Raw genomic sequence first — 25,967 nt, 5'->3', positions numbered from 1 at the left:
TCAACTTGCAGGAATCCTGTGTGTCGTTCTCAACGAAGCACGTTATCGCGATGTTCGAGTGTGAAGAACAATTTGATGCTGTTCAGATTATAGACGACGACATCATGATACCCCCAAGATCCAGCATAGCTGTCGCCGTAAGGAGCACCGTATTCAGTGACTACGAAGGTATAGCAGACAGTAACACTGGGCTCTTACTCGAAAAAGAAATCTGTATGGCCAGGGGTCTGGTTCGGCTGCATGACGGGTGTTCGAATGTCTTCCTGACTAATTTTGGAAATGAAGTCCAGCATGTTGCGAATGGAACCATCATTGCCCGCCTTAACGAGTATGAACAGATTACTGATTTGAGCCCTTCCGATGCTGCACCACTGGATTCTGACAACGTAGACTCCATACACGCATCTGTCAACATCGAAGCAGCACTATCACCGAGCCAGAAGCAGCTATTAGAGAACCTTGTACGAGAATTCGCCTCGTGTTTCTCAACGACATCGAAAGCACAGAGAACATCCATCGCCAAACACCGTATCATTGTGGACGAAGCTGTGAGGCGTATTTGCCAGCATCCCTAGCGAGTGTCACCGAAGGAGAGAGAGATCATCAGCAAACACGTCGAAGAAATGCTTAGAGACGACGTAATTAAACCATCGACCAGCCTGTGGGCTTCACCTATGGTGTTGGTGAAGAAAATGATCAGACCTTGCGCTTCTGCGTTGATTATCGGAAGCTAAACGTCGTCACAAAGCGGGATGTCTATCCGCTTCCGAGGATTGATGACACCATCGATAGACTACGGGATGCGAAATTCTTTTCCTCTCTCGACCTCAAAAGTGGATACTGGCAAATAGAAGTGGACGAACGAGTTCATGAGAAGACAGCATTCGTCACACCTTACGGACTGTACGAATTCAAGATACTTCCGTTCGGCCTCTGTTCCACACCTGCCACCTTTCAGCGGATGATGAACACTGTTCTCCGGGTTAAAGTGGCAGTCCTGTCTGGTTTATCTTGATGACGTCTTCATTTTTTCTACCACCTTTGCTCAGAATGTGGAGCGACTAAGGACTGTGCTCAAAGCTATTAGTTCAGCAGGGTTGACGATAAAGCCACAAAAATGTCACCTCGGCTTTCATGAGCTCTTTTTCCTCGGCCATGTGATTAGCTCCGAAGGCATCCGTCTGGACTCTGAGAAGACCGCAGCAGTAGGAAAGTTTGCTAGACCAACTGATACAAAGACCATTAGGCGATTCCTAGGACTTTGTGCCTACTACAGGCGTTTCGTCAAAATTTTTCAAAGATTGCCTATTGCGATTAAGGAAAGAAGATATGCCTTTCGTCTGGCAAAGTGAACAAGGTGCAATCAATGAGCTACGACGGTGACTTCAAAACCACCCGGTCTTTGCACACTTTGATGAGGACGCGGAAACAGACATCCACACAGACGCCAGCAATTTAAGACTCGGTGCCGTCCTCGTTCAATGGCAAAACGGAGAGGAAAGGGTTATTGCAAACACCAGCCGCACACTTTCGAGGGCTGAACCCAACTATTCAGCCACCGAAAAAAGAATGCCTCGCAGTAATATGGGTCATAAGAAAATCCCGAGCATACTTATACGGTAGACCATTCCGAGCAGTCAGCGACCATCACTCATTGTGCTGGCTTGCAAACCTGAAAGATCCTTCTGGACGACTTGCTAGATGGAGTCTGAGGCTGCAGGAATACGACATAACGGTCGTGTACAAGTCAGGTCGCAAGCACAGTGACGCTGATTGTTTATCACGTGCGCTGGTCGAATCTGCTCCTGTGAAAGATGGACGTGACTTTCCGTTTCTTGGAGCCTTGACCACATCTGAGATGGCCGAACACCAACAGTCTGGTGCTGAGTTGCTCCTACTCATCTGGCACCTCGAGGGACACCCCGTCCATGTTTCGCAAGTTTTCTGCCGGAGATTGTCATCGTATGTGATGAGATATGGCATCGTGTACAAAATAAATTTTGAGCACAGCACAGAGAAATTTCTACTCGTCGTTCCTTGATCTTTGCAATCCGAAATCTTGGAAGCCTGTCACGATGACCGATCAGCAGGACACCACGAAGTGAGCAGAACGTTCGCCCGAAGTTGTGCTAAGTACTACTGGCCAAAGCTATTGACATCAGTACAGCATTATGTACGAACATGTCGGGATTGTCAAAGACGCGAAAGGCGTCCATTAAAGCCCGCAGGCCTTCTTCAACCAATAGACGTTCAGGAGCCCCGTTCGAACAAGTAGGAATGGACTTGCTCGGTCCCCTTCCGACATCGTCATCAGGGAAACGATAGATTGTAGCAGGCACGGATTACTTAACCCGATATGCCGAGGTATCCTCACTCATCAGTGCAATGGCTATTGAAGTGGCTGAATTCTTTGTCAACAAGATAGTATTACGACACGGTGCCCCTGCAATTATTATCACGAATAGAGGAACTTCGCTCCCAGCCGATTTGACGTAATCCATTATGAAAGTGACTCATACCAGCCACAGGAAAACAACTGCCTATCGCCCTCAAACAAATGGGCTAACCGAGCGATTGAAGAGGACGCTGACCAATATGTTGTCAATTTACGTAGACTTAGAGCACCGTACATGGGACAAGATACTACGCTATGCAACATTCGCCTACAATGCCGCATTGCAAGAGACCACTCAAGTAACACCATTCCAGCTTGTTTTTGGTCGAACAGTTACTACACCCTTGGATGCAATGCTGCCTGTCAGCGACAGTACAGAACAGACCCCTTACATCAGCGACTTTACACAGAGGGCCGAAGAAGCACGTCAGCTGCCGCGACATCGCATTCAACAAAGGCAGCGCATCGACGTGGACCGATACAACCTGCGGCGAAGGGGAGTATGCCTCAGGCGACAGAGTATGGGTGTGGACTCCCGTGCGGACGCGTGGCCTGTCCGAAAAGCTTTTGCGCCGTTATTTCAGCCCTTACCGAGTACTTCGCCGCATCAGTCCCCTGAACTACGAAGTTACGCCAGAAAGACAAGTGCGCTCATCAGAATGCCGGTGTCGCACAGAAACTGTACATGTGGTCACACTGAATCCATATTATGACAGGCAGTGAATATTCGACGAAATATCTATTCTGTGCCATATACCACTTTAGTGTGGACAACAGCTTGTGAACAATTTAGCCGCTGTACGCATCGGGACGATGCGCTTTGGAGGGGGGATAATGATACAAGGCAGAAACATATTGAAACAACAAGCGCAGGTTCATGCGCCCCCTCTAGAGGACAACGGTGTATTGGAGGAAAAGACGATGAAATGATGGCACGTGTCTTCGCCGAACGCACTTGCATCGTAGATGTCCGTTGTCAGCGTCTACAAGATGAGTTGAAGTGACGATCGAGAGAGAAGAAGAAGGCATTCGTGATTTCCTGTTCAGAACGCGGCAGTCCTTTTTATTTACCCCCAGGGCACAAGTTAGCCCACAAAAATTGTTGTGTCTGGACTCCCCAAATTGTTCGTTACAATATATAATCCGAAGCACTTAAGGTGCAAGGCACCGTCGGGGATCAAAATTTATATTGCGGATAAGGAGGTGCCAATAGTCGACCAAATCAGAATTTTGGGTCTGATTCTCCAGTCACACAGCCTTAATGGCGAGACCGTCAAGCAGCAGCAAAATCTCGCAGGACAAACCCTGAGCCTAATTATGTGGGTGGCCAGCAGAGGCCGAGGGATCAAGGAGAAACATTTGATTAAATTAATACAGGCGTACATCTTCAGCGGGGTGAGCTACGCAACGCCATATCCCAATTTTAAAGCGGTGGAAAGAGAAAAGATTGCTTCTCTAATGAGAAAATGCGTAAAGAAAAGTGTTGGGACTTCCCATGCGCACATCCACAAAGAGACTGATGGCTCAAGGGGTGCACAACACTTGGACAGAACTGGCGGAAGCGGTGCGAACCTCTCAAATTGAGAGACAGCACCACGGGTACAGGGAGAACCATATTGACCAAAGTAGAAATAAATGCGGATAAACGCCCCATCCAAAAGTTGGAGGTAGATAGGGAAGTCAGAAAAATATGATTATGCACCCCGAACACAACAAAGACAGGAGGCGAGAAAGAGCCGAAGCATTACAAATTAGATCCGGTAAAATTTCGTAACGCGAGGTGGGTTATGTTGACACGGTGGGAGCCAGCGGCGGTTTTACTGCAGCGACAGCCGTCAGCTGCCGAGTCATTCCCGTAACAGCTGCCACTCTGCGCGGGCGGAGCTTAGAAGTTGTCGAGAAAAAAGCATTCGCGTTACCTTTCGCTGGAACGGACGCGAAATTTGTTTTCACTGACAGCAAAACTGCCATAGAAAATTTTGGCAAGGGGAGAATCTCGTCCTTAGCGGCCAGAATCCTAGGCCAGAGAAAGTTAAATAGAAAATTTAAAAAAAAAATTTGGACTCCGGCGCACGAAGCCATTCCCGGCAACCAGGCGGTCCAAGAGCTGGCCCGAGATCTCTACTGCCAAGCCGCTACGGCCCTACAGGACCCCTCGATGACTTAAGGAGCGTAGAGCGCATGCTAAAATATGGGGAGATACGCAGAATTTTTCATTGGAATGTAGACTGGTATCCCCGCCAGACCCGAAAATAAACAAGAGAGAAGCAGTCGCGTGGAGACGACTGAAAACTTACACGTATCCGCACCCGGTTATGGCGAACCAAATGTTCCCCGAGGCCGGGAGCGATAGGTGTAGTCTTTGTGGGGTGAGAGGGACCTTCGACCACACAATATGGGAATGCTCATACTTTCCCTGGGGGAATGCACAAAATTGGTAGTAGAGAGACGTGGGAGACCCTGCTGTGCTACTCGGACTCTAAGCTTCGGCTCCGGCTCCTCCAACCGGCCGAAGAGGCTGCTGGGACCCAAGACCCCCCAGCCTGCATCTGAGGCGGCGGCAGCCACCCCCTGACCTGCATGTCGGGGAGTGGGTGGATCACCTCATCCGTTGGAGAATATCTATCTTGATCTTTGGATAGGGCTATCGACTTAGACTTCAGGTCACTGATTGCGCAATGTTCGTTCAGGATGTCCAAGCCGAGAATGAGATTTCGTGAACGTAGTGCGAGAATAACGAAGGTGCAGAGCAGGTCCTATCCTGAAGGGTAAATCTTGCCGTGCAAATTCCAGGCGCCGTTATTATGTGTCCCCCAGCTGTCCGGATTTGAGGGATGTCCCATGCAGTCTTGCATTTTTACAACTTGATGGCGAGTAATCCACTGATGACGGAGTAGCCAATTCCTGTGCGCACTAAGTCGGTGACTGTGTGGCAGTCGAGAAGCACGTCGAGGTCGGTGATTCTTTGTCTTGCGTTGTAGTTAGCTCTTGGCGTCTGACCACGGCTGCGTCGTATTCACTTGTGGCTAGAACGTCACGTTGGGTATGCTTTCGTTATTGTATTCTTCTCTTACAAATGTCGCTGTCATGGCAGCGTGTCGGTGCTGTGTCGTCGTGACAGGTTTTTTGGCGTCTTCGTCATCAGCAGAGGATCTTCGGCATTTCGACGCAAAGCAACCGCACCTATACAGGTTGTGGGATTTTGTTTTCCGGATAACGGATGACGAACCAGCCCCGGGCTGAGCCAGTGTATGGTCGGCGCAGCGGTGGCGGGTAGCGTCATGGTGCTCGAGGGCTCCACTGAGTGGCGGCGAGCAAATCAGCCATGTCTCGTGGCCGCTCACATTGCTATGGGCGTGGCGCGTTCACGGCGAACCCTCGCAGTCCCAAGTCACGTTATAAGCACCGGTGGTAGACATGTTCGGCTTCCCCGCAGTAATAGCAGAGTGGGAGGTGGTTGGGGGCAGTCGAAATGTCTGTCTTCGTTGGTTAGTTGCCACGGCCGGGCCTGCTAGCGGCATCAGTGGTGGACGATGGGAGTGCGGTGTTACGCTGTCTTGGCGCGGTCCCTTAATGGGACCTTGACGGCGGACGACGGTGGCGTAGGTCATCACTTCTGGTTGGGGTAGTGGTGATGCCGGAACTGCTCAGTCTTCCAGTCACCGCTGAAGCTCTATAACTGTGTCAGCCATCGAAGCCATCTAGGGCTGTGACCTTTGGCACAACTTCTGCAGCTCTTCTTGTACTGCCGCTGTCATCCTCTCGCACAGGTCACCGGCGCGTTGTCATTGAACTTTGGCAGACTAGGTCGTCAGCTCAGGCCGAGTGCATTGCCTGGTGCGCATTTCAAGCATCTTCTAGATCGCTTGGGCCTCCGAAACAACATCAGCGACAGCCCTGAACGAGTTGCGTACCAATCCGGTGAAGAGTTCAAACATGTCTGCGTGGTGAGCGAGTCATTTCTTTCGCAAAGATTGCGTTGTTCTCATTCGGCAGCTACATGCGGGTTCAAGTAAAGCTTGGACTCGGTCTTTGCGCACGACTCTCGTAAAGGTTCACAGGAAGCCACTGCGGAACAGGTCCCATATTGTCAGGGTCAACTCCTGGTTCTCAATCCACGTTCTGGCGGCGTTTTTAATTCGGATTATACGTGCCGCAGCTTGTCGGAGTCCGTATTGTTGAAGGTCACGAATATTTTATAGGTGTCCAGTCAGGTTTTTGTGTCTCTAGACGATGATAAATAGCAGGTTTGTGGGTCCCGAGGTTGTTGCATCAGAATGGCGTACCCTGGGCCAGCCATTGGAATTGCTCACTTGGGGTTGATCCCTCTGGTCTTTTCGGGAAGGGGTCCTTATTCCGGTAGCACTCCGTGGTGTCTGCGGTTAGCTCACTTGTCCTTGGCGACGTGGGCATTGTCCTGAGCTTTGGCGCTTGGATTACGACTGCGCAGAGGCGTTCGGTACATGAACGCACTAGCACCTCCACCGCATGTCATGAAGTAGTGAGGGTTAAGAAGGCAGCAATACTGTTCATGATGGAATTACCTTTTTTCTGGATGAACGTGTGCCCTCAAAAAGAGGCTTCACTAAAGAAAGAACGATAGTCGGGAATGCAGTCGCCGATCGTGGAAAATCTGATCTGCGGGTCAAGCATGTCAGCTTTCATACATGAATCATCAAAGGTTTCTCCGTAATTGCTGGCACCCGCGTATCTTCCAGACAGTTCTGACGCAATTCGCGTCACACATGCAATCAGATTACACAAGCTTCGGTGACAGCAGCACATAGAACCATCGATAACATTCGAGAAACTTCCGGTAAATGCGGGTGCGTCCAACGTTGAGCGATAACATTTGTTAGACGGTGAAAATGGTCACCCAGTTAAGGTAAACAAGTACGCATGAATTTTTTTACTCTACTGCACCCGCCGTGGTTGCTCAGTGGCTATGGTGTTGGGCTGCTGAGCACGAGGTCGCGGGATCGAATCCCGGCCACGGCAGCCGCATTGCGATGGGGGCGAAATGCGAAAACACCCGTGTGCTTATATTTAGGTGCACGTTAAAGAACCCCAGGTGGTCAAAATTTCCGGAGTCCTCCACTACGGCGTGCCTCATAATCCGAAAGTGGTTTTGGCACGTAAAGCCCCAAAATATTATTATTATTGACTCTACTGACTTCAGCCGCAGCTATATCAATGTAGCATATGCTGATATAAATAGTCCTGATTTCTCTTAGTCCTGAACTTCCTTATTGTGGTTTGGTGAAATTTCTTGGCTCATGTTTAACTTTCATCTGCGAAAAGTCCCTGTGTTGTTGAAAAGCCAAACCTGTAGTATCAAATGCCTCAGCATTGTACAACGATAGGCGCATTCACATGAAACTACCTGTGTTATGAGTAGGTGTAGCTATTGTCCTGCATGTACCTTTTATTCACGGACAGCCTTCCATCCAGTTGATATCACCCCACACCCATCTTTTAGAGCAACTGCTCAGACCCATTGTTTATACGTTGTGTTTCTTGCAGGACGCTATTTTCCTACCAGATGGCTGCCGTGCTGGGAGAGATGCTTAATTTCCGGCTTCTGTCCGACGCAGCCTTCCGGATCTTCTCCCTGTCACGTGTTTTCTGCGGCATTGGCTACAGTGTGCCCTACCTGTTTCTGACCTCACGAGCGGTGGCGGAGCTGGGCGTCAGTGAGACAGACGTGCGTGCAATCATTATCTTTTTGAAAACGTCAGCAAGTCGGCATAAGATGCTGCGCTGTGATCATACGCTGAATTCTGCATCTCTCTTTGAAGACATGGTGGCAGAGTAGTGTATCAGTAAAGAACTCAGACAAAGTCGGCCTAGTGGTTTTTTGAATAAGGACACGCTTATGTGCTTAAGAAAACAAAACAGAAAAGAGGACACCGACAAAAAAGACGACATGGTGTCGTTGTTATGTTTGCATTGTGTGTCTTTGCGCTTTTTTATTTTTCTACGCTTTGTGACTTGTGTTTTTTTTTAGCACATGAGATTATACAATCACTTACGTAGAATTATTGTCAAAAAAGGGTATTCGGAGACATTCGTTCTGCGAACCATAGACCACCACGCAGAGTTTTTGTCGACGAGCAGCATGTGAAAACTGCTGCCGAATCGTAGCTGTGTGAAACTTTGGGCCATAACTACGTTTGCATGCGCACTGTATTTTGGACTGTATAACCAACATGGGCCCCTTGAAGCCCTCGTCGCATTGTATGAAGTAGTCGTGAACTAGTCGCACTTACAGAAACTTGGTGACGGCGTACTTGACAGATGAGCTATTGCAAGGATCTGCAAAAGATTTCGTTCGGATTGCGATTGAAGAGGCCGGTGAGTAGTGATTGTCTAAAATTTTCCTTCACTTCAATAAAATGGCTAAAGCACCTGCACTGGAAATCTCATTTTGTAAAACCTATGGTAACAAGATAAATGCGTACAATGAGATATTTATACACCCCGTAACTCTTCTGTCTGAGCCCTGGATCAACTTTAAAATTATATGCAATGTCACATAAAAACGAATGACAGACCAACATTCGCTGGGAACTTTAACTTCCCCAATGTCACCTGGTATTCTTTCTGGTCACGGTTTCTCCAAACTCCTGAATTTAAGGTATTCCACGTTGACTATCATTTAGATTTCCTACAGGTTGGCGATAAGCCTACTAAAATACAGACCAGCTTAGAGTCAATACTAGAAATAGTCTCTAAAAGCGATGAAACAACGAAATATATTTCTCGCATGAGCACGACTGGCACCTCAGATCACTCAGCGAAAGCCCTAACTATAACAGTCGGCTCGTTACGTACACCCAACGCATGTTGGGATCGAATTTCGCTCGTTAACATATCTAATCTCATATTCACCAGTTAAGATTCCCTAAAAAAAATTTGAAAAATAATACGTGTAGATTGATGAGGCCTCGATACCTAACATTATTGCGCAGTATAATTTGCAGTAACATGTTACGATTACTAGGAAATCTACCCGTACACATGCTTATATCACGTTGAATTTGAAAAGAAAAGTTAGATGGTTAGAGATGAAAAGAAACTGCTAAAGCGAAATAACTTCAGGTCAAAAGAAAGATTATCAAGTCAGCGCACCTGAAGTTGCAATTTGAATTTGATGGGGGAAAATGCTTTAGCATGTCACCCCTCCTATCATAAGATCCTCTCTTGATTTTTTTCGAAAGCCTATTAGTCGCTCTGGTCCTTGTGATGTATTTGTCATACGTGTATAATGTGAGCTTTCAGAATAAAATTACGTTCATCTTCAATATTGATTTAAAAAGATTAGCGCCGCTTACAAAGGATGTTTGGAGTAAATCAACATGTGAGTCTGCTATCTGACCTTAAAGGGTTTGCAAACCGCTCCCTATGTTTATTGTTAAACATATATATTGAAAAGTGCCCGAAATTTGACAAGGTACAAAATTGTTTCTGAGGCAGTAAGTGGCATGGCGCCTCACAGTACTTTCATGTGCTACTCATGAGGTCCTTGGGAAAAACGAGTGGACCACTACGAAAATCAAACCCGCCCACAAAGGAAGAGATAATAATGCCAAAAAATTGCCATAAGATTAACCTCGTCAGCCCTTGAAACCGTGCAAGCTTTTGTAACGGGCACTTCACACAGGTCAAAAATGCATTACTTCATTTCGACAACTATTGCTTCTCCCGGCGGTTCCCTCTAGCAGCCATCTTCCTCGGCCGGCTTTGATATATGACGTGCTCCGGCGCGTGTGTTTCGAGCTCGTGACACGAGCGGCGAGAATAAAAAGGAAGGGAAAAAGAATACAAAAAAAATATCTTTCTACTTCCGTCAGGAATAACTGCTCTCAGGTCTCTCGCTCACTGATTCGCACATTGTTCTTGCTGACCTAAGCTCCGTCCCTATAACGTAGTTACGCGAACGTGATCGTATGGTGAGCACGAGGTCATGGACGAGGCCACGAACGAGAGAAACGACCAGCGCAGATGGCGTCACAACGAGGCATACTCACCTGCCCCCCTCGTGGCCACAAAATCTTGCAGCCTAGTTTACTCAGGTGGAGTCATCTTCGACCTACGGTGCATTACCTCGCAGCACGCGAGGTCCTTCTGCGCTGTCTTGGCACTTCCTACAGAGGTAGCCGATGAGTTACAAGACATTGTGGACGCACCCAACAAGACCACACCCTACAACCACTTCAAAACAACGGTGCTGCAACGCAAGTCCGTGTCTGCACGCAGGCGCATCCAGCAGCTTCCCAACGAAGAGGAGCTCGGCGACCGTCGAGCGTCGCCACTTCTACATCGTATGCAGCAGCTTCACAGTCACTGTAGGCTGGAGGCGAACACATGCTGCTGCGTGAACTGTTTCTTGAGCTCATGCCACTGAATCTGGTGGTTGTCTTCGCTACCACACCAGAAGACATGTCCCTCGACAATCTTGCCAGGCTCGCCGACCGCATAGCTGACTATTCGGCAATAGGCACTGAGACAACATCGACTGTTCCGCTGCTGCGCCTCGTCGATCGGCAGTCTCACCTTGAGCAAGTTATTCACAAACCTAATGAGACCATTACTGCAATATGGTCATTGCACCATCGTCATCAACGTGACCACCATTGCCTTTCCAAATTCCCTACTTTGTCCACCTCCCATTCCGGCCTTCATCGCGACGCATATGGCTGGTGCCGCAACGAATTCAATCCCCGCGCACTTCAGTGCCGTTCCCCTTGCAGCCAGCAGGGAAGCATGCCACAGATTCAGTGATGGCGGCCGTTGACTCTGGTCATACGACCAGCCACGTGTTCTACGTCAGTGACAGGGTTGCCGGACAACTATTTCTCGTGGACACAGGTGAAGAGGTCAGCGTTGTTCCTGCCTCGCGACAAGACCAGCAGCGCACCAAAAAAATAGCCCCACCAAGCAGCCAACAGTTCTTCTGTCAACACATATGGCCGGCGCTCTCTTACCATCGCGTTGGTTCTCCGACGCACCTTCCGAAGGGCGTTCTTTGTTGCAGACGTACGTATGTCAGCAATGGGCACAGATTTTGGGACCTATTTCGTCCTTAGTGTGGACCGCCGTGCTATCGCCTCGTGGACACGACGACTATCAAGGCTATACGAGGTATCCTCGCGCCTATGACACCAGCAACTAGAATGGTACCACAGATACCATCATCTGCCTTCGCATCAATTCAGTCAGACTTCCCAGCCATCACGCAACCTTGCAATCTTGAGCTGCCAGTACTCACAATGTCACGCATCATGTTGTCACCACAGGCCCCATAGAGTTCTTCAGACCAGACGCCTCGCCTGTGACCCCCTTGTCATCCACATGCTGCGACAGTGTATCATTCGTCCATCTTCAACTAATTGATCTTCAGCTCTCCTCATGGTACCAAAGTATGACTCATGGAATTGGCGACAGTGCGGCAACTTCCGTGCGCTCAACTGGCGCACCATGCGTGATCGCTCCCTACTTCCTCACAGACATGACATTGTAGTCAACCTAGCTGGAAAGGTAATATTCAGCAAGATAGATGTAGTGAAGGCTTACAATGAAATCCTGTAGAGTCAGTGGACATCCAAAAGACCGCAATTTCGACACCATTCGGGCTTTCGAGTAGGCCACCATACCATTCGGGCTGAGAAACACTGCTCAGATGTTCCATGGGTTTATCAGAGGCCACCCCGTGACAACTTTCGTTTCTGCATACCTCGACGACCTCCTGGTAGGAAGTATTTCCGCCGAGCAACATAATCATTTGCATCTGCTATTTTCTTGGCTCCAGCAACCCGGTCTTCTCATCAACCTTGCAATGTGCCTGTTTGTACGCGACACTGAGTTCCCTCACACAGTCCGAGATGAAGCAGGCCGACACACTTTTAAGGATGGCTTTGAAGACCGCTCTCCGCCTGCCGATGAGTACATCGACTGAAAAATTATTGGCGCTAGGGTTGCACAACACCCTCAGCGAACTAGCAGAAGCCCATTACGTCTCGCAACAACAGAGACTTGCGCGGACTCGCACGGGCCGGCAGGTCCTACAAACCTTGGGGTTCCCAGAAATAACAACACGAACCCAAGAAACCTGTTACATACCTCGTCATGTTCAGGACAGGTTTCACGTTGCCCCGATACCGCGCAACATGGACGCTAACCTACATTCCGGCAGGAGGAGAGCAAGGGCCCAGTACATGGAGAAAGTGTTCAGATTCAACACCACGGCCCGTTTTACGGACGCTGCCATGTATGGCACGAACAACAAGGGCGCAGTTGCGGTGGCATGCGACTACCGAGGCCACGTTACCTCCGCTGCATCGACCCGCCCCTGCACGATTACGGAAGCCGAGGAGCTGGCCATCGCGTTAGCCATCCGCGAGGGCCTACACGCAAACCAACCACTGACGATCCTCACGGATTCCCAGCAGGCCTGCCGCAACTTCCTACAGGGAAGAATTGGAAGACCTGCTGCACAAGTCCTAGCCGGAATACTCAAGGAGGACCCTGAGGACTTCACCATCCAAACCATCATCTGGATACCGGGCCACACAGGCATCACGGGCAACCTGCAGGCCGACAGAGCAGCTCGAGGATTTGTACATAACCGAGCACTCAACACGCCGGCTGCAGAAGACCTGGACCCTGTCGACCTCGAGTATTCAGCAATCGTCAACTACCACAGAGGGCGTCGTCTGCTATATCCACCACCCCATCGAAATCTAAACACAGAGGATGCCGCTGCCTGGCGTAGGCTCCAGACAGGCACTTACACGAACTTACACATATTACATAGGATACACCCCACAGCCTACAGGGACGAATGCCCATGGTGTGGGGCCACACCAACCCTATATCACATTACGTGGGAGTGCGCACTACACAACATAGAACACCCAGACACGAACACCACGAGGGAGCAATGGGAGGCACTGCTGTCCAGCTCGGCCCTCGACGACCAGCTCAAGCTGATCAAGAGAGCTAAGAAGATGGCAAAAGCCAGCGGAGCCCTGGACTAAGGGCCCCGACCATTAGCTGTTTTTTTTTATTATTATTTTAATAAAGTTTATCTATCTATCTATCTATCTATCTATCTCGGGTACCGCGGGACTCCTGAAGCAATCAGACCGTTGGAAAAGATAGTTCAAGTCTAGTGCGGGTTCGCTTGCCAAAAGTCACTGCAAAAGCTCTATGAGTTCCTTGGGCTGCTCACCGACGTTTTCTACCCAACATCACCCGAACTATTATACCACTGACCGAGCTTCTCAAGACCACTAAGGCTCTGTCCGCTCCACTCCGCTGGACGTCCGATGCCGAAGAACCCTTCCAAGCTGCCAGAAATGATTTAGCAGGTGCCAACTTGCTGGTGCATCTGCCCGTATCCAGCTTTTCTGGAAAAGAGGGCTTAGTTGGCGTGACTGCCACCACGTGGCGTACTGACCTTAAACTTTTCAAGCTTGCCGCGGTGATGTGCTGATAACGTCTAGAAAACAAAAATAAAATAATTAAAATCTATCTCTGTGTATTCAACTTTGCTGCAATGCTTGTCCCACCAGCGTTATCAGTTGTCTTGATAAATAGTAGCCACTCGTCGCCTGGAAATTACTTATGGTCCTAAGAGCGTTTAGTCGCGACGAGTGATGAATAATTGTGAGCTTTTGATACGGTTCTTTTTTTTTTCTTTTTTTCTTTTTTTTGATGCTACTGAGCAAACAAGCTAGTGTAACCGTCACCAGCAATCCGTGGCAGCTTTTCTTCAGTCGGCGCACATTCGTAGCATCCGAACATGGCACAGCGTCTACCGTGGAGGCCGTCGTGGACGGCATTTGTGCTTGACCTATCGATATCGTTAAGGTGCCCCCAATTATTTCCTAGCGACATTGCTGTCCGCATTTGTGGGCTCCCGCAGCAGCTGGAAATCGAGATATGCTCAAGTATTATGATCTGTTCATGGATATGTTGGTTTTGCACCTGCAGGAATAGCATTACACAAGAATTGAGCAAACTGTCTATGTGTCGTCCTCCGTTAGCATGATATGGCCGAAGCTGCTCGCAATATTACGTGACATTTACTGGCAACCAGGCGAGGTACACCTTTGGGTGTAACATAGATAGTCTCCTGTCACGGTGTCACGGTCTCCTCACGTGCGTGAAGGAAGACCGCTATTTAAGGTAATTGTGCAGTAATATATTCGGGATTAGTCTCTTCTCCATATTGTCTACCATGTTGCCGTTCCGCCTTTATTATGTAGCCGATATGTAAACTAGCAGGTATCGAACGCAAATAAGGCTACCCACATACTCAAAGACCTTGCGCACAACTCCTCACACGTACTTGTAATTCAGAGTTGTGCGACTGCCAAGGACATCCTTAACGAACGTTACGTAGTAAATACGGGATTTTACGTGCCAAAACCACAATCTCAATATGAGGCACGCTGTGGGGGATTCCAGAATAATTTGGACTACTTGATGTTCATTACCGTGCCCCTAAACCTAAGTCACGGTTGTTTTCGCATTTCACACCCATCTAAATCTGGCTAGAATAGCAGCTTCACCTTGTTGGTTTTCTCTCCTACACTCTAAGAAAAAAGAGAGTAAAAAGTGAGTCACGGCAACTTGACTCTCTTTTTTCTTCCGAAGACCCACTTTAACGCGAGTAGAGTCAGAAAACAAGAGTCAACATTTGCGCATGGGTCGTTTGACTCTCAATAGCACGTGATGATGTCATCGACTCTCATGACTCTCAATACACAAGTGATTTCATCGAGGGAATTTCTGATCACCAGGCCGTTCTTGTCTCTCTAAATTTCTCGGTCACTAAGCAAAACTTTGTTTTCTCTACATTTCCTGATTTTAATCGCGCTGATGATGTTTCAATAATAGACGCTTTGTCTGATAGTTTTGAAGAATTTGCTGCACTGAGTACTACTTGTGATGTTAACGCATTGGTAACTTATTTCGAATGCTTGGTTAAAAAAAGTATTGAGCGTTTTATTCCTTTAAAAACTAAGAAGAAAAACGTGAAAATTCCCTGGATGACGCGAGATATACTACATCTGACACGTCGTGTAAATAGACTAAGGTGTAAGAGGCGCTTTACCAACCAGACAGCCATGACGACTTTCATTAAAGCAAAAGAGGAGCTTAGGCTGAAAATTAATTGCGCTAAAGATTTCTTCTTCGGTGTGCAGCTGCAGGGCCTACTAAAAACCAACCCGCGTAAATTTTGGTCACCTGTTTTGCCACGCGACTCGACGGCTACTTCTATGGTGATTAACAATGATTCTACCAATGATCCATTTCATATTTCAAACGCATTTAATGAATACTTCAAGTCCGTTTTCACTCGCGACAACAACGTCATCCAACCAGATATCATTGCTCGTAGTGACGTACCCATCAATGACATTAATATTACCGAAGAAGGTGTATTGAACTTAATATTGAAACTCGATACTAAGAAGTCTGCTGGGCCTGATGGCATTCCGAACTTGTTTTTAGTGCGGTACTCATTATGGACCTGTCGCTACCTCACCGTCATATTTCGCAAGTCGCTGGCTTCCTCTACAGTACCCTCATCCTGGAAAATGGCTCAAGTTCTTCCTTTATTCAAGGCCGGTGACAAACACGTCTTATCTAATTATCGACCAATTTCTATAACCTCTCATTCTTGTAAAATGTTAGAGCATATTATTTACAAACACATTATGGAATACCTTGAGTCACATAAATTACTAACTAATTTCCAGCACGGCTTCAGACGTGGGTTCAGCACATTAACACAGCTAAGTGAATTTACACATGACATTTGTATTAACCTCGACATGGGCAACCAAATTGACGCAATCTTCATTGACTTTTCAAAGGCATTTGATACAGTGATTCGTAGGAAATTAATGTATAAACTTGACACCATCCTTAATAATCCCCACATTCTCAGCTGGATTTCTAGTTTTCTGTCCGATCGATCTCAATTTGTGTCCTTTAACAGAGCTAATTCCAGGGTGACAGAGGTGCCTTCAGGAGTACCACAAGGTTCCGTGCTGGGTCCGTTGCTTTTCTTGATCTTCATAAACGATTTGCCTCATCACATAACCTCAAATATACGTTTGTATGCTGACGACTGTGTATTGTATCATAAAATTTCCTCCTTTGATGACCATTTACAGCTTCAAAAATCATTTTCTAATTTTAGCTCTTGGTGCGATACCTGGCAAATGACAATTAACGTCCGTAAAACCGTTGTTATGACTTTCACTAATAAAACGACCCCTTCCGCGTTTACTTACAAAGTTAATAATACTCCAATTCAGAGCGTTAGTGAATATAAATACCTTGGTCTCGTTTTCACACCCAGTATGTCTTGGTCGAAGCACATAGATTTAATAACCTCAAAAGCCCTGAAAAAGTTAGGCTATCTGCGCCGCACATTGACCACAGCCCCAAGAGATACTAAACTACTCATGTATAAATCGCTAATCCGGCCTATACTCGATTATGCTTCTCCCGTCTGGAATCCACACAAACAGTGCCACATTAATCAAATTGAGGCCATCCAAAAGAAAGCGATCCGCTTCATATGTCGTAGGTACGATAGGGATTTTTCGCCGTATACCGCGCTTTCATCCCTAGGCTTAGAACCACTCTCAGATCGCCGACGCACGGATTCACTAAAGTTTTTGTATTGCGTTATTAACTCTTCTTGCCGTATATGTTCGGATAACTACCTAACTCCTGCGAAACCATCTAATACTAGAAGTCACCATCACCTAAACATCTCACCTTATTTCGCCCGTACGGACACATTTAAATACAGTTTATTTCCCCGTGCAATCGAGTACTGGAATTCTTTGCCTGGTGCTACTCGTTCTCTTCCTTTAAACTTATTCTTGGCGGCCATTGAATAGTTTTGGTTTGTGTTTGTTTGTACTGTTCGTATTGGGCCTGTATTGTTTACTATTTTTCATTTCTCTGCCTTTCACACCCACTCCTGCAACAGCCCGATCGGGCTGCAGTATGTACAAATAAAATAAATAAATAAATAAGAGTCGTCGTGGAAAATCGCCATTCCTCTGATATTTGAGATGAGTCTGGCGAGAGAAAGATTTTAATGCAGGAGAAGAAATACCAGATAAGCTCTTCTGTTTTAGGCAGGCCCTCGGGTTCCTCTGCTGGTTGTAATGCGTGTATCATTCTTTCATCCTTGTCATGTTCTGCAATTACTTCGAACTCTATATATTGATTTTCCTTGACCATGTTTGTTGATACCTCGCACGCTTCAGCGATAGCTGGTTTCCTATGCTAAGGAAGACCTGGATTTGCCACACTGGATTCTGACCAAAAGTAAATCTAAAAAAAAGTATTGGCTACTGAAGAGAGCACAGCAATGAGATAACAAGTTCAGTGGGCTCCCTCAACAGTGTCGATTGTAAGTGTAATTCCGCGACTTAAGAAGAAGCTTTAGCTCGAGTACTCCTATCTAAGCACAAAGCGTTGGCGGGCTAGTTGGTGCGAATCCATGAATACTTAGTTTAGCGCAAAACGACAGACACAAGAAAGACGACAGGACAAGGCGCTACTCTCAACTGACATCATTTTATTGCGTCACTCCTTTATAGATCGCTCAAACAAGAGGAACATGCGCAGTGAGCATGAGCACCATGCGGTGGAGCCACCAACAACCGATCCCAAGAGCGCACTCATGCGACAGAATCCAAAAAACCAAATTCAGCGCTGTACAAGGTTAAGGAAGGCACACTAATGCACTGTGACCCCAATGACTGAATGAAAAATGCTTCCGATAACTCTCGGGCGGTGGTGTCACGGCTCATCTTCAAAATCGTGGTATCATGAAACAGGGGTTTGCACTTGCATGTTTTACAAAGCAGAGCCAGATTGGAACCTGTGCCTGTTGGTATGGATCGCTCATGTTCTCTAAGGCGCTCGTTAACACAGCGGCCTGACTGCCCTACATACACTTTGCCACATGATAAGGGAATCTTATAAACCACACCGACGCTGCAATTTACAAACTTCACGTGGTTCTTTTCACAATCAGGTTTTTTACTAGTTTTAGAAATACGGTTGCATAACATTGACAGTTTCTGAGGAGCGGAAAACACTACCGGAATTTGGTATCTATTGGCGACATTCTTTAGATTGTGAGCCACTCTGTGGCAATACGGCACAACTTCAGGCCTCTTCTTTTGTGTGATGCAGTTACTTTTGTGCCGCTTCCCTTTCAGTTTTTGAAGCAAAACCTCCGAGACTGACGTCACCACCACACTTGGGTAACCAGCAGCCTGCAGCCTATTTAACTGTGCACTGAAACTCATGTTCGCAGAGTGATGACAAGATTTCTTTAAGGAAGATTCTAAACACATCAAAGCAATAGCGCGTTTCACAGTCTTTGAGTGCGCAGACGCGTAAGGTAAAAGTTCCTTACGTGCACGTGGCGTGTACATCCAACAGGCGTGGCCTGTTTGTAAGGATAGCTGCAAATCTAAAAACTGGAGTTTACCGTCCCTAGACAGCTCATGTGTGAAAGTTAAACCTTTGCCATTGTCATTGAACAGAGTTAAAATATCAGCTACCGTCACGGAGCATTCGTTGTTAGTCTGTTTTATCACAACAAGAAAATCGTCAACATATCTAAAAATTCGAACCGAGTCATTGTTTAAGGCACTCTTAAGAGCGCGGTCTACAAACGATAAAAAAATATTACAAAGAGCAGGCGCCACACATGAACCAATACACACACCATTTTTCTGGATAAAAAGGTTATTTTCGAACTGGATAAAAGTTGCACTTAAGTAAAATTCGAGAAGGGACATGAAACTTTCCGAAGACAACCCGGTCGCATTGCGAAAATCTACCTCGCCGCTTTCTTCGATGCACGTCATCACACTGCGAAATAGCTCATCATGTGGTATCGAATAGTAAAGATCTTCTACGTCAACAGAAAAAATGTCGGCTACTGAAAGGTTGTCTTCCAGAAAGGAAACAACATCGAAAGAACCCTTTATGCCATAAGGATCGTCAATAGTTAAATGCTTCAACTGTTTTTGCAAAAAGCGGCTAACCAAAACCTGCCAACAGTTGTTTTCACTGACTATTGTACGGAAAGGCACATCCGGTTTGTGCGTTTTTGCAGTGAAAAAAACCTCTAGAGCAAGCACCTTACATTGTTTTACATCTTTCACAATCTTGGTGAGGCCTATATTTTCCAACAAAGAAATGGCTTTGCGTTTTACCTTCTGAGCTTTCTCATTTGCCAGAATGAAGTTCTTGTTGACAGCCTCAATGGCTTTTTTGTTGAAGACCGCAGACGGAGCTATCACAAAACCGCCCTCTTTGTCACTCAGTAACAGCCGAAGTTCATTGTCTCTAAAGAAAGATACTGTCCTTTTGATAACAGCTGTCGAAGGTGGCGCGCTCCCGGTGACGGTCCTAGGAAGGCAGTCCACCCCATCGAGGAGGCACCGCTCCTGGTCCTCTAGGGTTGTCTTCGGAAAGTTTCATGTCCCTTCTCGAATTTTACTTAAGTGCGACTTTTATCCAGTTCGAAAATAAACTTTTTATCCAGAAAAATGGTGTGTGTATTGGTTCATGTGTGGCGCCTGCTCTTTGTAATATTTTTTTATCGTTTGTAGACCGCGCTCTTAAGAGTGCCTTAAACAATGACTCGGTTCGAATTTTTAGATATGTTGACGATTTTCTTGTTGTGATAAAACAGACTAACAACGAATGCTCCGTGACGGTAGCTGATATTTTAACTCTGTTCAATGACAATGGCAAAGGTTTAACTTTCACACATGAGCTGTCTAGGGACGGTAAACTCCAGTTTTTAGATTTGCAGCTATCCTTACAAACAGGCCACGCCTGTTGGATGTACACGCCACGTGCACGTAAGGAACTTTTACCTTACGCGTCTGCGCACTCAAAGACTGTGAAACGCGCTATTGCTTTGATGTGTTTAGAATCTTCCTTAAAGAAATCTTGTCATCACTCTGCGAACATGAGTTTCAGTGCACAGTTAAATAGGCTGCAGGCTGCTGGTTACCCAAGTGTGGTGGTGACGTCAGTCTCGGAGGTTTTGCTTCAAAAACTGAAAGGGAAGCGGCACAAAAGTAACTGCATCACACAAAAGAAGAGGCCTGAAGTTGTGCCGTATTGCCACAGAGTGGCTCACAATCTAAAGAATGTCGCCAATAGATACCAAATTCCGGTAGTGTTTTCCGCTCCTCAGAAACTGTCAATGTTATGCAACCGTATTTCTAAAACTAGTAAAAAACCTGATTGTGAAAAGAACCACGTGAAGTTTGTAAATTGCAGCGTCGGTGTGGTTTATAAGATTCCCTTATCATGTGGCAAAGTGTATGTAGGGCAGTCAGGCCGCTGTGTTAACGAGCGCCTTAGAGAACATGAGCGATCCATACCAACAGGCACAGGTTCCAATCTGGCTCTGCATTGTAAAACATGCAAGTGCAAACCCCTGTTTCATGATACCACGATTTTGAAGATGAGCCGTGACACCACCGCCCGAGAGTTATCGGAAGCATTTTTCATTCAGTCATTGGGGTCACAGTGCATTAGTGTGCCTTCCTTAACCTTGTACAGCGCTGAATTTGGTTTTTTGGATTCTGTCGCATGAGTGCGCTCTTGGGATCGGTTGTTGGTGGCTCCACCGCATGGTGCTCATGCTCACTGCGCATGTTCCTCTTGTTTGAGCGATCTATAAAGGAGTGACGCAATAAAATGATGTCAGTTGAGAGTAGCGCCTTGTCCTGTCGTCTTTCTTGTGTCTGTCGTTTTGCGCTAAACGAAGTATTCACTCCTATCTAAATACATGTAAAAGGAGAATTCGTTTTTCTCGGCAACCACTGCACCAAATTTGACGAGGTTTGTTGCATTTAAAATACAAATTCAAAATCTAGTGACTGTTGGTTACGAATTTTCGAGTTAGGTAGTGAATTGTTTATTAAAAATTGGCAAAAATCGGACATTTTCAAAAAATGAAACTATCAAGTTTACAGCTCTGTAACTCAACCACTAAAAATGATAATACTATTCTGTGAATTGCATGTAATAGTACATCTAAAGCGGACAAAATTGGTGTGTTACGCATGAATATAAAAAAAAATTATTTATAGGAAAATACAACTTTTGCAAAACCATTGTAACCAACGTAACAAATTCACGTAAGATGTAAAATGACACGTTGAATTTGTCCGCTTTGAATGATCTAATGGATGCCGTTTACAGAACCGCGATATCTGTTCTTTATGCAGAGCTATGAATTTGTAAACTTTGTGCTTCTATATTTTTCAAACGGTCAGATATTTGAAGATCGCTTTAAGAAAATTCAAGCCCTAAATCGAAATTCCGCTTGCAACAGTCACTAGAATTTAGCTTTCTCTTTCAAATGCAACAAATTTTATCAAAATCGGTCTAGGGGTTATCTCATAAAAACGTTTTTGCGTTTTACATGTATTTGAATAGGCCGCGTCGGAGTTGGGCCGGAGCTAAAGCTTCATCTTAAAATTAAATTTTGAAGATTTAAGTTGAAAAATTAAGATCTTGTTATGAGGCGCACGGTAATGGTAAGCTGCAGATTTATTTTCAGCAGCTCGGGTTATTTAACGTGTACGGAATCCACGGTATACGCGCATTTTCGCATTCTGACCCCGTTGGAATGTGACTGCCGCGGTTGTGGTTGGACCCGTCACCTCGACCTCAGCAGCGCAACACCAAAGCCACTGGGCTACCGCAGTGCGTTGCGTTCCGCGACCAGAAACAAATATTAGTGTACGCAACACTGCTTTGGAACCCCCTAGAAATATAAAAACAATAACACAGCAGTTTCACCCCAATGCTGCATGAACCACTGCACGAACTATTGCACGAACCAAGGTTCGTAGTTTCATCGGCTGAATAAACTGCAGTAAACATTCGCTTACTCCTGAAATTAGCAAGCACTGGGTCACGCGCGCACGCGCAAATATCAACAGATCTCACTCAATGACGGCGAACACTCGCTGTCACAGCGTTGGCGTGATGAAGGCCGCGAGCAGAGCGGACCGAACGCTTCTGCTGCCTCTTCGTTCAAAGCGTCTCCGAAAATTTGCGCTATCTAAGCACACCCTTACTCCCCCACCCCACTCCCAGCTTTGCATCCATCGGAAATTATCTCCAAAACAGAGCGAGGGTGGCGCAAGACCGGGCTATAGCAACGGCTAGAGGAGGAGAAGCGCGCTAAACTAGCGCCTCCCTCTCCCGGCTTGCGCGCGTTTTATCACGTGACCTCCTTAGATACTTGACTTGGGGCGCCCATCCAGCCCGGCTCAGCCTCGAACACTTCCTTTAACGCGCACAGTCAACGGCGCGGGATGGGATCTTATCGCACTTGACTTTATACGTAAGCTCGCGGTAAAACCGACAGATATATTTCAACGGTTGTGCCCATATAACTGCTATCGCAAAATTCGCAATAAACAGAAAATTTTACTGAGGACCAACAACGCTGCTTCTCCACGTCGTGATACAGCGGTGAAAGATATTTCGGGAAAATGTGTTGCTAAATCTCCGTCAAACACTACGCTCGCATTTGGTGACAGCGGAACGCAGTCGCAAGAAATTGTGGAGAAAATACCGGAGTTCTGGCAGCTTCAGGTGCACTAGATTATTCAGTAACGTCGGCGGCTTTGTAGTTATACCTTACATCAGAGCAAACTGCACACGACCGAGATCAAGGGCAGCCGCACCCTTATAGCTAAGCAAATTAAGAACAATTACGCCGCGTCTTCCCACTTCGAGCACGCTCCGACAGCCCAACGATAGATATTTCAAACGTAACCGCACTCGAACGAGCAAATTTTGCTTCTGCGAAGTGAACGTAGCGGGTATTTCAAGACGCGTGTTAAATTCACGGCTGTTTCACTTGTGAGCATTACTTACGTGACGTAAAATTATCAGTGAGCAAAACAGTTTTTGTTTCAACGCAAGGAAAGAAAACCGAAACTAGTTGTGCGGATTCAAATGATCCAAAGCCGAAGCCGTCAATAGTAGGACGCTATTTTTCAGTTCTGTTGCATCTCGCGCGAGTACGTTGTCGTCGAGTGGTGGTTCTTTATTCTATGGAGTGGTTCTGAAAGCGCTGCGTTAGGGGCGACTGCAGCCAGGCATTGCGGCAAGTTACGGTGGTAACTTCTGTCCGTGCTGTGTGATTCTGACGAGGACGACTGCCGCCAGCAGCGGCGTGTCGCCGATTTCGTCTTTGCCGACATCGAGCAAGTGCAGCTCGCCGGAAGTGTTGCACTTTGCACTGCATTTTCCTTGTGATATGGGAGATCGCAACGCAGAGACGACCAAATGCATACGAAAGACTACCAGCGGAGAGTGACCTGTGCCATATTTCTCTTAACCTCTCAGGTAAGCATATCAGCTTTTGTTCAGAGTTTACAAACGGCGCGTAATCGGCCCTTCCGGCACGGCTACATTTTGCGCCACGTTTCTCTTGGCAGTTCGCAGACGTTTCTTAGGCATGCGTGGGCGTATGTATGCGAAAATACTACTGGCAGACGGAAGCCTCAGGAGAGCATCTGAAATTATAGCAAAGCTGTACTGCCATAGATAAACACCGTTCTTAGCGACTCCAATGACGAGTGGCCTGTCGCATCGAAAAATCCGTAGAATACCAAGTACTGCGTAACTTGAAGTGCAGTGTGACCAGTGTGACTTTCGCTGGCGAAGACAGGTTGTCGAAAAAACAGTAGTCTATTCTGAAGATTTACTAGCGCTTTAGGTATATTACCGCGAATAATAAAAACGCTACCACGCTGTATGGCAGTGTCCGGCGATGTGGCAGCACAGATATTTTCGTTGCAGTAAGGCGGCTGCATGCACGAGCGAACAGACACAACCCTTTAAAAGCGCTGAAACAGAACAAATTAAATGTGCATTTGGCGTCAAGTCGGAAACACATGGGCTTACAGTATAAGCCGATGTATAATGCTATTATTTTTTATGTCATCTTTATTTTCACGGTTGTAAATATTTAAAAGCATGAATTTGCTGCAACCTTTATATGGTAAATCCTACTAGGCGCACAAAACCTGGCTGTGTTGTGTAGAGAATTTGTGCTATTCCTACTGGATTTTCTATTTTGAGTCCGGTGTTTTATGAAAAGGAGGGTCTTTTTATTTGTAGTCTTATGTTAGTGCAGATATTTGGCAAGCAGAAATGAGTTGATTGCAAAGTTGTATCTCCCGGTGAGCTGCACATGAACCCAAGTTTATCCTGTCTTGGCTATTGTAAGGTGCATATAACAATTTTAGGTATATACAGCCGTAGTTGGCTTTGTCACTGTAGCGTATTTTGTAAAAGTAGAATGCTATGATTATTTTACTGTTTTCATGCAGAAATACCTTTTTTCTTGTACCAAGAAACGCTCACATCATTGAATGAAAAGAGGTGTGGTGTATTTTTCTACTAATTTAATAAATGAAATTTCGTCTGCGGTGTATCAGAGATTAGTTTACTTTCTTTTACTAAACAATGCCTTATCTCCTCTGCTACTGCTGTTGTTCTGTGTATCTTTGTAATTTTGAAATGTACTTTATTTTAGGTATTCAAGAAATGGCAACATCCAGAAGAAGACGCCATCTTATCCAGCACGTTATGGGTGAGACAGATCGTAGCAGGCACTTTTGCATATCTCATTAGCATATGATGCTATTTGTTTTAATTTTTGTGTCCACTTTCCTGGCCTTTTTCATTTCAGCATTATTGTGCAAAGGGTAATACTTTTACATCTAGATAGAGGAATCGTCCAAAAGAGAGAAACATGGCTGTAGGAGACGACACATAAGCCTCCTTTATACGTATCTCTATGTTGCGCAGTTATTCTGTCATTATCTACCAACAAGCAATGTAACCCAACGTGGGCTCTGGTGCAGGAAAAATTTAAGAGCAATATAGAGTACTTATTTCAAACACCCATTATTTTTGGAAAAGTAAAGAATATAGGAGCACAAAAAAGAAAATATTAAACTAGAGAAACATGAGTTCCCCTCATAAGTCTGATAAATGTGACTTCCCTTCACTGCAAAGATACCAGTAATATACTCGCATACAAGGTTTGAAACAAGAAAGCTATGATGCCCTTGGCATTTCTCAGTGCCTATTAGTCACACTGACGAATGTCAAAGGCATCGTAGGTTTCATGTACACATTGGTTGTGTTACACTTTTGAGTATTGCATTTCTCAAACACAAAGGTTTACAGCAGTGCTTTAAATAGCAAATGCGTTTCCTAATTTATTAGTGCAAGAGGAACAGTACAGATCATGTAAAAATTATTTTACAGACTACATGTCCATGGATGCACGCTTCTGATGACATAGCAGTGAGGTGGTCGTGGGATAAATGACTTTATTTCAGATTTAAATATTGGCTTCCAGGTCTGGGTTAGTCTCCTACACTGAATAGTCTAGGTCAGAGCCCATTTACTAGAGAAAGTGAATTAAACTAGGAATGATAAACATCAAAAG

General features: G+C 46.1%; 1 protein-coding gene across 5 annotated transcripts in view; it reads left to right on the top strand.

Annotated features, from left to right (window-relative positions):
• The window catches only part of LOC135912448 (monocarboxylate transporter 13-like), a 610,659-nt gene that overhangs the window by 433,175 nt on the left and 151,517 nt on the right, over window positions 1–25,967 (top strand). For all 5 annotated transcript variants that reach the window (XM_065444890.2, XM_070532620.1, XM_070532619.1 and 2 more), the window contains one exon: window positions 7,919–8,099. In XM_065444890.2, the coding sequence (XP_065300962.1) occupies window positions 7,919–8,099 (181 nt within the window). The remainder of the gene's footprint in view (window positions 1–7,918; window positions 8,100–25,967) is intronic.

The sequence above is a fragment of the Dermacentor albipictus genome, chromosome 1 (genome assembly GCF_038994185.2).
Source record: "Dermacentor albipictus isolate Rhodes 1998 colony chromosome 1, USDA_Dalb.pri_finalv2, whole genome shotgun sequence".
In the NCBI taxonomy this organism is placed as follows: Eukaryota; Metazoa; Arthropoda; class Arachnida; order Ixodida; family Ixodidae; genus Dermacentor; species Dermacentor albipictus.
This window is presented reverse-complemented; position numbering and strand designations above follow the sequence as displayed.